Here is a 14,370-nt window from a genome sequence, read left to right on the forward strand (position 1 = left end):
AAGCAGGAATGCAAAACAAACATTTTCTCCTTAATGCTCCTCAATTTAGAAGCAAGATTTTGGCAATAACATAAATTAAGGCTCCATGAGTACAACAAGCGTGCCTTAAAAAATATGCAAGGACTGAAACTACTTACACAACAGTCATAAAGGAATGGAGTAGCTGAGACAAATCATTGAGAAGGTGGCTTCAGATTATAACTCACAAGGGTGTCAATCATACTTAAATTCATTGCTAAATTACATAAAAATTGCAAATTAATATGAATAAAACCAGCTCGTGGTGCGGTCCATTCTAATATGAAAAGATGAGCAAATTAAAAATTAAATATGCCGATCTTCTCTGTTAGTTCCTGGCTATTCATGATCTTCTAGTCTTTTTTTTTTTTGCTGGAAGCGGGTGTTTCATACAGTGCGTGTACGAATACACCCAAGAAAGTTAAAATACAATAACTCGCGAAATGCTAGTGGCAGCTATCCCTCCTCTGACCAAAGTTTGTACCCTAAGTGGTGGGCCGCATGGGCCGCCACCCAGTCGGCCGCTCAATTGGCTTCTCTAAATACATGCTTGGCCTGGAAGGCCCTCCCATCTTCTAGTCTTTCACCTTCTAACTCTGCTTCCAATGTGCTTTTGCTCACTAGAATTCAGCACATGCAAGGATTCTCTTTCAGGAAATCTCTGGGTCATGGATAAAGAGAGTTTTTTTTTGTTTTCTAAGCACAATAAGAAAGGGAAAAATCTTTTAAAAATGTGACAGCATTGGGCATTTCAGATTCCAGCACATGCCGGACTCCAAGCCAGCATTATTGGCAAGGCATGCCTGGTGTCCAACACAAGCATGCTGGACTCCAAGGCCTTCCCATTATATGTAGTAAAGATGTTCATCCTTTGTACCAAAAAAAAGACGTACATGTCAAAAAAACCACATTTTTTTTAATTAAAAGACTACTTATAAATCAAAGAAAATTTATAACACATAATAAAAATGAGGGTGGGCTTAGTGCAATGGTAAGGTTACTTCATTATGGCCAGGTATCATGGGTTCAAAACACAAAAACAGTCTCCCTGCATGCAGAATAAGGTTGTATATATTTGACCCTCCCCAAATCCTGCAGTGATAGAAGCAACGTCAGCGGAACCGACCCGAACCGACCGGTTCCGCCCGTTTCAATCCGTATCGGTGAGCCACCGGTACGGTTCAGGCTCAAAAAACGAGATGTGTTCCCAAAGCTGGAGAAGGAGAAGGAAAGAGAAAGTGAGCGGAGAAGGAAGAGAGAGGGAGAGGACATCGGCGGAGGATGCGAGGGGGCCGGCGCCGGGGAAGAAGGGCCGCTTAAGTGGCCGACCCCTGGAGAGGCAGAACAAGAGAGAAAAAGAGAGAGAGCGGGGGAGGGAGGGAGGGATGCTAGCGGAGGGCTGGCAGAGACCGCGAGGGGGCCGGCACTGGGGAAGAAGGCCGCTTAAGCGGCCGACCCCTGTTTCGTTCGAAATAAGGGTCGATCGCTTAAAAAATTTGCCGATTCGTAAGTGAAGTCAGCAAATCGAAGCGAGGTGACAAAACATATCAACAGGAGAGGAGCTAGAAGCCTTAAGTGCTAGGCCTAATCGATTCCCTTTCGTCTCTGCAAACATGGGCGGTGGGCGGGAGGTCAGTGAGTTCAGAAGAAAGTGCGCCCGCTCTCATACAAAACGGAAGCAGTGAAGTCGGCATATCGATTGCCGACTTCACTTACGAATTGACAAATTTTTTAAGCGACCGACCCCTGTTTCGAACGAAACAGGAGGTCGGCCGCTTACGAGGCCTTCTTCCCTGGCGCCGGTCCCCTCACGGCCTCCGCCAGGTTCCACCAACCCTCCTCCGGTGTCCTCTCCCTCCCTCCCCCGCTCTCTCTTTTCCTCTCTCATTTTGCTTCTCTCCCATATGTTCGTTGTGTCGGTACGGGCCCGGCACGGCATAGCGTGGGCCCGTACCGAGCCATCCCGCGGAGAAATCGGTACGAAGTTCGGTACTGATTCCTCCGACCTTGGATAGAAGTCTCATACACTAGGACACCCTTTTTTACATATGTAATTAAAATGATTGCCCTCATCTCCTTACCTATACAAGATATTTGTCTATCACATATCCTATTCTTCATTGTAATTTCATTTAGAAGTGGTCATGTCTCACTATATCACAATTTCTAAGCTTGACCTATGTCAACTAGCATCCAATCCCATGAAAAATGCAACGAAGAATCCCTAAGTTAAGGTGCAACTTGGATTTGGCTCAACCCACTCATTGGTAAGGTTAGGCCAAGCTTTTATGAACTTTGATGAGGCTTAGACTCAAATGCCATTCGCAACCCAAGTTTGGTTAGGTTAGGTTCAAGCCCAATCCAACCAACCCCGTGAGAACCCATGAGAGCATGTGTTTAGTCCCATATTGATTTTTACCTAGGAGATCTTGGGTACTTATAAATAACTAAGGAATCCAAATAACACATATCGGCTAGGCTTTTTGGATGAGGTCCTAGATACAAATAGTATTTGGGCAGACCGGGCTCTTGACCCATGTGGATTAGGGACAGTGCAGCACGGGTCCTTTTAAGGCTGGCCACGAGCCGATTGTGGTGTGATTAGATTTGACTAGATTTGTCAGGGTGAGGACGCCAGAGCTTAAAACACAGAGAGTAAGTCAACATCCGTACATGCGTGTTGGGTCCCACCTTGATTATTTGTCAGGAAGCTGTTGGATACTTATATAAGACCAAGGAATCAAAATAACACTTTCTAGCTCATACCTTTTGGGTGAGATTCTGGGTCGTCACAAACCCACTCAACCAAAATTGATATAATAAATAAATTTACATTTGTATTTTACATACTTGTATGCAAGGTTTGCCTTGTAACGGTTGTACTAACTAACTATATGAGACCAGTAAGGTACCATTACAACACCAAGGTTCGATTTGGTACAAGTCAAATCACTCCACACTACTTTGAATTGAGCGAAACCACCTCGTACCGCCCGGTACCAACCCGTACTGCTCGATTTCAAGTGGTACCATACATGGTCTGTCGTACCGCCAAGTACCGGGCTTGTACCAACTTGAAATTAAGTTTCATACAGATTTTCTTCCGGTACGGTATGGTACGCTCTGTACGAAGGTATACTATCCCGTACCAAGATGAACCGACCTGTACCAAGGTGTGTATCGGCCCGTACCGAGATGTACCGACCTGTATCGAAGCGTATCGAAATAAAAATTGAGAAAAATGGTTAGACAACTATTTCGATATAGGGGTGTACCGTACTGTACCATACCGAATTGATAAAGTACTGATACAGTACCCGGTACCGAGATTGCGAACTTTGGTACCATAGTTAGGAGTGAGAATAAAATGTCGAAGGTTTGTCTCTGTGTAGGGTGCATACCATATATACCAAACATACCATACAAAGCCATAAGGTACCAGTATGGTTCCCAGTACAGGTTTTGCAGACCTCGCTTGTATGTTTCATATAACTATATCTTAGCCTATTAATTTATAGAATAGCTTAGCTGCACTTGCATGAGACCCCAAGATGCTAAATATTAAGTTGACAAAATTTCTTAAAACCTTTCTCTAATCTTACATTACCTATACAAAAATAATCAAGCTAACCTAATTAAACCAGCATAATCTAAACCAATAATAACTCCAACCTGATATGAATTGAGCTTAAGGGTGTTGAGTTGGGTTGGTTTCAAGAAATCCCATACAAGGTAAGGTAGGTTTAGTTAAGGGTTGAAATATATCAAGGTAGTGTTGGGTAAGGATTAGTCTTGAAACAAAAATAACCAAGCTAACATGATTAAACCAGCACAATCTAAACCAATACTAACTCCAACCTGATATGAATTGAGCTTAAGGGTGTTGACTTGGGTTGGTTTCAAGAAATCCCAATACAAGGTCAGGTCGGTTTAGTTAAGGTCTGGAATATATCAAGGTAGTGTTGGGTCAGGATTAGTCTTGAAACAAACCACCTCACCCAAGTTGCATCCCTCCTTTTAGATCTTCCTTACAATCCACATTTCATAATCTAAAACAAAGGAAGATGGTTTCGATGGTTGACCAATGGTTAGATATCAATATTATAGGCATGCTGTCAAGGATTGTTTTGTCTGTAACAAATAGCCACTTACCGCTTACAAAAAAAGTTTGTCCTTTTAGATCTTCCTTACAATCCACATTTCATAATCTAAAACAAAGGAAGATGGTTTCGATGGTTGACCAATGGTTAGATATCAATATTATAGGCATGCTGTCAAGGATTGTTTTGTCTGTAACAAATAGCCACTTACCACTTACAAAAAAAGGTTGCTCCCCATATGTTCAGAGTATGCAATATGCACCACATGGTCAAAAGCAAGCCCAATTCATCAAGGTTTCAATTTTGAACAACCCTATATGGATATCTTCCAGACATGCATGTACAAATCATCCTACCAACACACCCAATGTAAGTACTTTACCTCATGCAAGCCCTCATATTACATCATACGCTAAGAGCAACAAAGGCAAAATTTGTGCATGATGAGCAAATAACACGGTTATGCTGGATACGAACAAGATAAAGAGTCAAAGTAACAAAAACTGAATGGAAGGTTCTAAAACAGCTTTTAAAGAAGAAACTGTTGAAGTTTGTTCTAGATAGATTGGCAGTAAATTTAATCAAGTTTATCCTTAAAAAAGGGGGGATCAAATAGTTAAAGCAAGAGTAAGGTATCAACAACTTCATTTGAAAACAAAGAATAATGAGAAAATTCTGGTATATGACTGTAAGCTAAACATCACTGTTCAGTTTACCTCATGAGCCATGAATATGCATCTGCATGTTCTTCAATCAATATCAGACTTATCAAACTTTAGTTACCTTCAGCTATCAAGACAAATTCAAGTCTCTCCAAACTCTTGCATGTAATCAAGAATGCCTTCTTGACCTTCCTTTGGTCATAGTTTCCGATGGTTGTCCAAGAATATATCGTCTTTGTTAATTTCACATCACATCGTACACCATAAACCGGAAAGCAAGAATTATGGGAAATAACATGACAATGAAGTCTTGATAGAGCTCAAGTAACAACATTCAGCTCGACTAATAATATACTAACTGAAACTCTTCCTCATGTCTGCTGCCTTACTTTTTAAAAGGAAAAAAGGAAAAAAAAAGAGACCCACTTCCACACACACAACACCAAATCTGCTCCTACACTCACTTCTGGTAACTAAGCCCTAAATACACACAAAATGTCCCTAAGCCATCAAAAAATGATTTTCATTTTAACTTCATGGGTCTTGCTACTTAATCTCCAACAATGTACTTATTTTATAAATAAAACATTCAAAATGGCATTAACACATCCGAATAAACATCCAGTTTATGTTAAGCTCAACCTACATCTTGGTCCATAACTGGTCCTATAATTTTCTTCCAAAGTTCTATCTCAAGTTTCAACGATATTGTATAACTGCAATACACCCATGGCATCCCATCATTTAAACATCAATAATTTAGTCATTCATGATCTCAAATGCAAGGCCAACATCCAAATACAATACAACATCTTAAAGAATTATAATGGGATAGCCAACATCCACTTCAAACAACCAAGTGAAGCTTATATAGCTTCCCCATGCTTACATAATCCCAATCCTATTCCCCAATTAATAAAATATTTTAATCTTAAATAACCAAAATATATAATAATACATTTTTGCATTAAGAGTTTGTGCAAGCAACCATTTTATTTCAATATCATAACCGTCCATGTTTTTACCTGAAGGAACACACAGCAATCGCTTACCCAAATAGCAAGATCTTATGCAACTACTAATAATGGTTCGTTGTACTAGCCCAAACCGGATAGTACGGAACGTATCATATCGTACCAGTTTGATACCGGTACCTGGTATAAGTGGCGTATCGACACTCGGTATGCCAAAAAGACTTCATACCGTACCGTATCGACACAATACTAGAGTGGCACCAGTACGGGGTCCAGTACTAAGACGGCGAACTTTGCAACTAATTGATTTGATTTGCACTTAAAAGGTTTTCACAAGCGAACTTTTAAGAGTGTGATGAGAAATCAAGATGCACAAGTCAGTATAAATTAAAATTTACCGTAGTTTAAATCATTATTTAAAGGGTAGAAATCGTTTTTTTTGGTAGATAAGAGTGGCAGTCCTTCAAAAGCTGTATACTAACTAGAATCTAACACAATGCACTAGTACTTAATAGAAGTCAGGAAGACTGAGGACCCCAGAAAGTAAAAGAAAATAATAATAGTAGGAACAGCAGCAGCAGCAGCAACATAGACAATTTCACATAACCTTATTACGTAATATGTACAGCCTTATAAGAAAAAAGGTACTATTGTGTTAAACTATTGTACAAGACATTACAGTAGAGTGTCTGGGCAAGAAAATAAATACGGCAATACAAGGTCAATCTCACCTCTGTCTTCATGCCCAATACCAATGATATTACCGCAGCTATCATAAGGATGACAAGGGTTAAGTCTTGACAAGCTTCCCATAGAAAAATCTAAAAAAGTGAAACCAGACAGAATATAAAATGTTATGGACAATTTTTCTTACCAAGCAGCGAGTGAAAATGATAGGTGACCATAAGTAAGACATACCAAAAAACTTCTTCCTTTTTTTCGAGGATAAGTGTTGGCCCCAAATGCGTTCCTCCTATGTAATAATTCAGCATCATCTTTACTAATTCCCCTGTCTAAATTGGTTTTTAACAAATTTGACAGCCCTTTAACCTAAATAAAATGGCAAGAAAATGTGCTTAGAGTAATAGGTAAGAAGATAACAGTTTCTTAGCATGGGCCTAAGATTTTAATGGATACTTGCCCCGCCATATTCTTGTAGAGCAGAATAATCATGATTCCTTGTCACTAAAGTAAGCTGCTCCTCTCCAATGCCAAAACCATCAGTTGGAAGTTTTGGTAAGCTTCCCGGCGTGCCTAGGACAGATACAAACACAGAGTACAATAATAGTAGAAGATATTCATTAAAGCCTTAAAATGCATTTTATTATGAAATGTAAATCTGAAAAAAGAATAAAATTGAGCAATCAAAAGTTCAGCAGATATTTATTAGGGATGCGACCTGCCCTAGGTTAAAAAAAAACAAATCCAGCCATGGGTGATGCTGGATTTGGTGTTTACTGAACTTCGACAATCAGGGTTGGTCTAGCAAAAACACCAACCATAATATAGTTGGGTTTTGCTAGAAGTAGGGGAGCAACAAAGTGACCAACCCAATACTGACTCTTTATTGTAACAATAGAACCCTTAATAGTTTCCAAACCAACTTGACATACAACAATCATCTGCACAAGCACTAGCAGTTTGTTTAATTATACAGAATAACACTCAGATACTGTCTAGGCCAGAAAATTCATAAAAAAATAATATTTATTATTTACTCAAATAAAATGCTCTATTTTTTGTTGGTACAAACCAACTTGACATACAACAATCATCTGCAGAAGCACTAGCAGTTTGTTTAATTATACAGAATAACACTCAGATACTGTCTAGGCCAGAAAATTCATAAAACAATAATATTTATTATTTACTCAAATAAAATGCTCTATTAACTAGCTTATGTAGTAACAGAGATGGGCATTTGAATGCAAACGAGGAAGTACGAATTTTTGTGATTTTACATGATTGAAAATATTTTTTTATTATTTGTGTGACTTGATAAATTCAATCCAATTTTTAGGATGTGCGCTTATCTTGTTTTGCTCTCCTAAGAGTAAGAATTTAAAAATGATGGGATTTCTGGAGGTGAAACTCTAAGGCTCCATTTGGGGGAGTTTTTGGAAGGGCAAAAAGCACTTTCTGACCCTCTAAAAGCACTTTTGGATGAAAAGGGTGTTTGATAAAAATTTTAAGAAATTTTTTTAGCTTTTCCAGAAAGCTAAAAACAGCTTTTTGGAAGAAGTTCCATTTTGGAGCTTTCCGAAAAAACTATTTTGAGCTATCTCGGGAAGCTATTTTTTTTGACCAAAATACCCATAATAAAATAAAACAATTACATACTTTGTCCCTTTATAAATCTAAAAATTTGCTAAAGCCCTAACAAAGAACTCTAGTCGTGGATCAGACTCCCTTCCATGCAAGAAAAGGTATTCTTGTTTTCTATTATTGTATTATACTATAAATATAATATTATATTAAATTATATCATAATACATTAATATGTTATGTTAAATAATTTAATATTATGTTATATTATGGGAAATTAATGTATGCTAATAATTATAATATTTTGTACTTTTATTATTGTATTTTACTATAAATATAATATTATATTACATTATATCATAATACATTGATATGTTATGTTAAATAATTTAATATTATATTAAATTATTATGCTATAGTAATGCAATGTTATATTACTATATTATAATAATATTATATTACATTACAGTAATATTATACTATATCATATATTTATATATTAATATATGTTATATTTTATTATGCTCTGTTGTATAATACTATGCAATGCGTTTTATAGTAATTTTGTCATACAAAAGTACTTTCTCAGTTTGTTTACCAAATACATGTTAAATGCCACAGCACTTTAGAAATATGGTTACCAAACAAAAACAGCTTTTTATAAAAGTTTTACTTCAGGAAGCTCTACTTCTAAAAGCTCTACTACCAACAGCTCCCTCAAACAGGGCCTTAGTCTCCCATTTCCTGAGAAATGAGACTTCTATTAAAAACAAGATTATACTATAGTATAGTTGGCACTCAAAACTGCTAAAAAACATGCCTATCCCAATGCAACAAGAATTGTGATTGGCTTGGAAGATTTGGGGTTCAATCAGGTCTTGATTAAGCAAATCAGTCTCTAAATCAAGCCAAATTGGATTTGGGATGGGAAAATACATCAGTTAAGTTGGCTTTGGTGAGCTCATAATGTGAAGCAACCTGCCTAAGTTGCAAATTGTGCCCCATTATCATGTATAGCAATAAGCATTAGGGAAATAAGGCAAAAGACGAAAAATTGAAGATTTTAATTCAACAAGAAAGAATAACAAAAAAGAGAAGAACCAATGCATGTGTATCAGTCTGGACAAATATCACCTGGTCAGATTAAAACAGGCGTAAAGTAATAAACTATATTATTATTTTATCCATAAAGAAGAGAAGATCAAATAACAACATGAGTACAAAAAGAAACATAACAAATATAAGCATTAGTCAAATATACATCAAATCAATTTTGAGCACATTTAGTACCTGGGCGCTCCCTTTCCCCAGCCTCTTTGAAAAGAAACGCTGCCTGAAGAAGTCAGAAATAGGATGAGCAAATAGAAATGTCTGTACAAAAGCTATGTCCAGATGCGGCTGAAACTGATACCCTTATGACTTGAGCATGTGCACGAATTTTTCTCCTTATTTGGTCCTTTTCTTCCTCCTTCTTCAAATCCAGAGTATATCTAAACCTGCGAGAAGCATTCAGCACAAGTGCCGCTTGCTGTGAAAAAAAGAAAAGAATGACTGAGTGTGATATTAACCAATAACCACATACTATCAATTTTGTGCTATCAAATACCAAAAACCATTTATATAAAAGTGAAGATTATTCACACATTAATCTGTTTAACATATCAAAAATAGAAAGAATCTAGCAATGAGATATCTCTGTTTAATGAACAAGCAAAGAAAATAGTTAACGCAGAATTGTACTTAATGACGTTGGTGAATAGGGAGAGGCAGAGAGGGTAGAGAGAGAGAGAGAGAGACTGAACTGTCATGCTAACATAACAGCACCCTTGGCTAACTCATTACAAAGAAACATACAAGCTAGAGTTACTGACAGAACAACAATAAAAGTATAAAACTATGCCTGGAAAGTGCATTACTTTCAGGAAAAACAGTAACTCAAGGATTTATGAGAAAATTGATTTGTTATGAATATTAAGCAGTCCATATCTTCCCATCTCATGCCCACATAATAGGCTACATAGATATAAATCCCAGGGTGCAATTAGCTAGAAAAACATCTGGAACAAAAATAATGCTTCGTTTTCTTTCTTATTATCATACCATGGCTAAGAATGCTTGCCCGTGCCCCCTCTTCACCTCCCTCACCTTACTGAACCTCCACCTCACCACTCCTGGCATGTCAGTGACATTTTTCTCACCACTTGATGTATAGGTCAGAAACCTCCAAAACCTTCGGTTTCTAAGCATTTTAAAGCTGCAAATCATTCTAGGGGTGCAGGTTCTCAGTCTTAATGATCCACCATTTTTTTTTTTGCATCAGCTAGGTATATTTATAAACAAATCTCTCATATCATGACTTGGTTTGAGCTAAAATGATTTGATTTTCCTCGATAAATAAGCTTCAGTGAAGGCAGATATATAGTAAGTTAGTAAGTAGTAATCATTTATCAAATGCATGCATATATAAATAATTTACTTGAGTCAAATTATATTGCATTTAATGACTTGGTTTGAGCTAAAATGATTTGATTTTCCTCGATAAATAAGCTTCAGTGAAGGCAGATATATAGTAAGTTAGTAAGTAGTAATCATTTATCAAATGCATGCATATATAAATAATTTACTTGAGTCAAATTATATTGCATTTGGCAAAGCAAGTTGCAATTATTCTCACAGCCTCACAGGGCACCTTCAGTTATGCTTAAGGAATTACATTGGACAAGTACATGGAGGAATTCCAAGCACTTTAAACTCATGCCATCATCACAGCAGAAGTTGACATAATCATCATGGAGAAAATTTGCTATAGAGGCATGGATTAAATGACTCAAAGAAACCCAGGTAACTAAAGCTGCTCAGTGCAATTTATCAGATGTAGAAGAGACGTGAGACCAACTTGAGAACTTTGCTCGATCCATATAATCCTATCCTATTTCCATGCATACATACATAGCTAGATTGATTTAAAGATAGATGCAACACATAATAAATGCAACACATCAAAACCCTCTTTTGTCTAACTTTAAAATTGCCCAATGCAACATAATTTTATCCTATTTCCATGCATGCATACATAGAGATAGATTGATTGCAAGATAGATGCAATACATGATAAATGCAACACATCAAAACCCCTTTTTTGTCTGCCTTTAAAAACATCATGGTGCATCTTTAAAAGTAATGTGAAATTAACATATGCACGATTGAAGCTTGATCTATTCTTTCAAAGAAGCAGCCAAAAATATCTCTGAACCCCAGTTTTTCGTACCCATATAAATAAAGTTTAAAAAAAAACTCATTATATTTCCATACCTTTTTGCTCCATACATTAAAAAGCAAGTTATTGACATCCAAAAGAGAAACCATATGCGCTTTCCGACTTGAATCAATAAACAACTTATCAAGGTTAGCCGAACTGATACTAGGACCCATGTCGGTACGATACCGGTTCAGTACAATATCGGTTCAGTATGATACCGATTCAAGCCTTTTGAGATATTGAAAGGGGGGGTCGCACCGGTTTGAACTGGTGCAAACCGAGCAGTTCGCACCAGAACCGTCCAATTCGGAGCGGTTCATGCTATTTTCTGAAAAACAGCACTGAACCATGCTGATTCTACACCGGTTCGGTTCGGTATAGGGTGAACCAGGTGGTTTAGCCCAGTTCGGCAGACCATGCATCTTATGATTTATTTTAACAATGAAGGTGTGATGAACTAGTGACAAAAGTACTATCCTGCTGGAGTTTTAATGGATATATTTAACTTAAACAGATAACTCATCATCAGATCGATCTATTATAAGTATTCACCGTGCATCCTTTGACAAATCCATGTTCGTATGACCAAATCAGTGAAAAAAATCTTGCATATTTAAAAAATAGGGTATCTAAGTTGTACCATGTTCAAAATAGCGATGATTAAATCTTTTGCAGAATCTTTTATATAAAAGCTTAATTTCCGCACCCAGCTAGCACAAGGGAAAATGTGTAAGGTCATCATGCAATGTGGTCTCACAACCACAATATACAGAGACGTAATTGACATCAGTTCACCTAACACCCAACATTAATCACCTACCAAACATGCATGAAAAGTCCATCTATTATTTATGATCAGAAGCATGACAACCATAAGTCCAAGCAAAGCAACATAAAAGAGCATGAAGATATTTTCGGACAATGAGCAAACAAAATGTAAGAGATAACAGTGAATTGCTTTCTAAGTCGGGATAAATAAGTTTCCATGCTACACAAAGAGTCATGAAAAACATAATTGTATGTTCAGGACCAAAAGATTGTTACGCCTCATGCAGTTGTCTCAGTACCAGAATCCGTACCAGTGCCACACTAACACAATGTCAGTATAATGTGGTATAAAATTTTTTTGGCAGACCAAGTGTTGATACGTCACCCATACCGATACCGATACCGAACCGGTATGGTACGGTATGCCCCATATTGTCCGGTTCGGACCGGTACGGCATACCATGCACCACTGTTCACATCTATGAAAACATCATTCTACCATCTACTTCAGATGAGTTGCTAGGTATGGAGCTAAGATGATGGATCTAAAGATGGAGCTAAATTATGTGTCACAATATAATGTGCATTTTTAAACATACCAATAATATTATCAAAAGTAACATGTTTTCATATTTGATAATATGGGGCTACAGTAGCAGCAATGATGTCTGAAATGATTCAACAGGCATGAGTTGTCTAATAGCAATGAACCTTTTGCTTTGACATCTAAAGGCTGGCATTCACTGATCATAAGGAACTTTAATAGTGCATAAAATATCAAAAGATTATTCGACATATATGAAGTATATCTTTTGTAGGCATGTTATTTTCAATTTCAATAAATGCAAGTACTCAACATAGGAAGATATGATAACTCTTTTCAAGTTGGCAATTCAGGTATGACAAGCAACAAAAAACCAACAAGGAGATTTGAATGAGCAAATGATGTCAACAGTTCTTTATCACCATATTCCCAAGTAGTAAATCCCTGAATTTAGTAGACACATTTGTTTCCAATTTTGTCCTTCCTATTTAACAAATCAAAGAACTTTAACTTCTGGTGCTTCTCAGTTTCTTTCCTTGCATCATTTGAAACTAACTTCTTTGTTATTCCATATTCCAACAGGGAAACTAATACCTTCCTCCAAAATCTTCTCTTCCCATTGAATAATGACTCTGTTGCCAATCTAATAAGTCCCTTCTATTCATTTTCCTCTGATCTGGTTGCTAAAGAGAATTGATTTAGTACTTGTTCCCTTGCACTAGGCAAGGTTGTATGAGATTAAGGATCTAGATAACAATTTTCTTTGATTAAATATCCGTCTGATCACAATACTCATGCCTACTATGGTAAATGATGTAAGTAAATTGCTCTCATGTTGTTTAGTCCAATATGCTGGGCTAATCGATAGAAAAATCAAAGGCTTTGAGGTACAATACATCTAGCAAGCCTTCAAGAAGAGCCACTCCAAGAATGCAAAGAACCATCAATAGTCCCAAAGTGTCCAGTAGTGCTAGGCCACCATGTAATTCACAGGTGATTTCCAGCCAAGAACCAAATTGTGGAATCTTAAAGAGACAAATATTGCTTCAGCTAATGGACACAAATAAGATTTAGGCATCTATACCAATAGTCGAGTTTTAAATATGCTATCAATCCATGAATTTTAGGTTCTAAGGCATTGGATAGAGGCATAGAGCACTGAGTTAGATCTCTATCACAATCCAAATCAGTTGAACCAAAGTTGAAATTGGAGCATGACCAAATATTCAACAGCTATTCATGCCTAGATTTAATTTACATGAGAGCCTACTTCAGCAAAATTATCTGGATTTTGATTTGGCCTTATTCAGCCTAACTTGTCTAAAGAAGCAAAAGATAAGTTCATGATATTCTTTTAGTAATGTCAAAAAAATTTGGCAATGTTTGATACGAATTTTGAACCAAACCATAACCCCATGTGAAGTGACATGGTTTAAATTAGACAACATTCAGTTCAAGTCACAAAACTGTCAGCTGCTACCACTTCAAGCAAATCAGGTTTCAATTGGTAAACTTGGGAAGTTGGCCAAAGTGACTAGAAACCAGCTATTTACTAACTGGGTCAAGTTGACATGACCAAATTGTTAATACTTAAAAAACAAAAACAAGGGCACTGTGGTAAATGAAGTAATATCAAAGGTTAAAATAACTCCCTAAGTCCATAACCCTTTATCACATTAATCCAAAATTTCAAGCCGCCTTCCTATATTAAAACTCCCATCTCTATGCTCTAGCCACAGCTGGTCCCAAGCCCACTTTGTACTCCTCCTTCAACGACACT

At 37.0% G+C, this 14,370-nt stretch overlaps 1 protein-coding gene across 3 annotated transcripts in view; it reads right to left on the bottom strand.

Moving 5' to 3' along the window:
• Nucleotides 1–14,370, bottom strand: part of LOC103701502 (calcium-transporting ATPase 5, plasma membrane-type-like) — a 59,958-nt gene that overhangs the window by 32,684 nt on the left and 12,904 nt on the right. For all 3 annotated transcript variants that reach the window (XM_008783577.4, XM_008783575.4, XM_008783576.4), the window contains exons 4-8: nucleotides 9,431–9,547; nucleotides 9,310–9,352; nucleotides 6,896–7,008; nucleotides 6,673–6,804; nucleotides 6,486–6,575 (exon numbers count right to left, since the gene is read on the bottom strand). In XM_008783577.4, the coding sequence (XP_008781799.2) occupies nucleotides 6,486–6,575; nucleotides 6,673–6,804; nucleotides 6,896–7,008; nucleotides 9,310–9,352; nucleotides 9,431–9,547 (495 nt within the window). The remainder of the gene's footprint in view (nucleotides 1–6,485; nucleotides 6,576–6,672; nucleotides 6,805–6,895; nucleotides 7,009–9,309; nucleotides 9,353–9,430; nucleotides 9,548–14,370) is intronic.

The sequence above is a fragment of the Phoenix dactylifera genome, chromosome 1, assembly GCF_009389715.1.
Source record: "Phoenix dactylifera cultivar Barhee BC4 chromosome 1, palm_55x_up_171113_PBpolish2nd_filt_p, whole genome shotgun sequence".
NCBI lineage: Eukaryota > Viridiplantae > Streptophyta > Magnoliopsida > Arecales > Arecaceae > Phoenix > Phoenix dactylifera.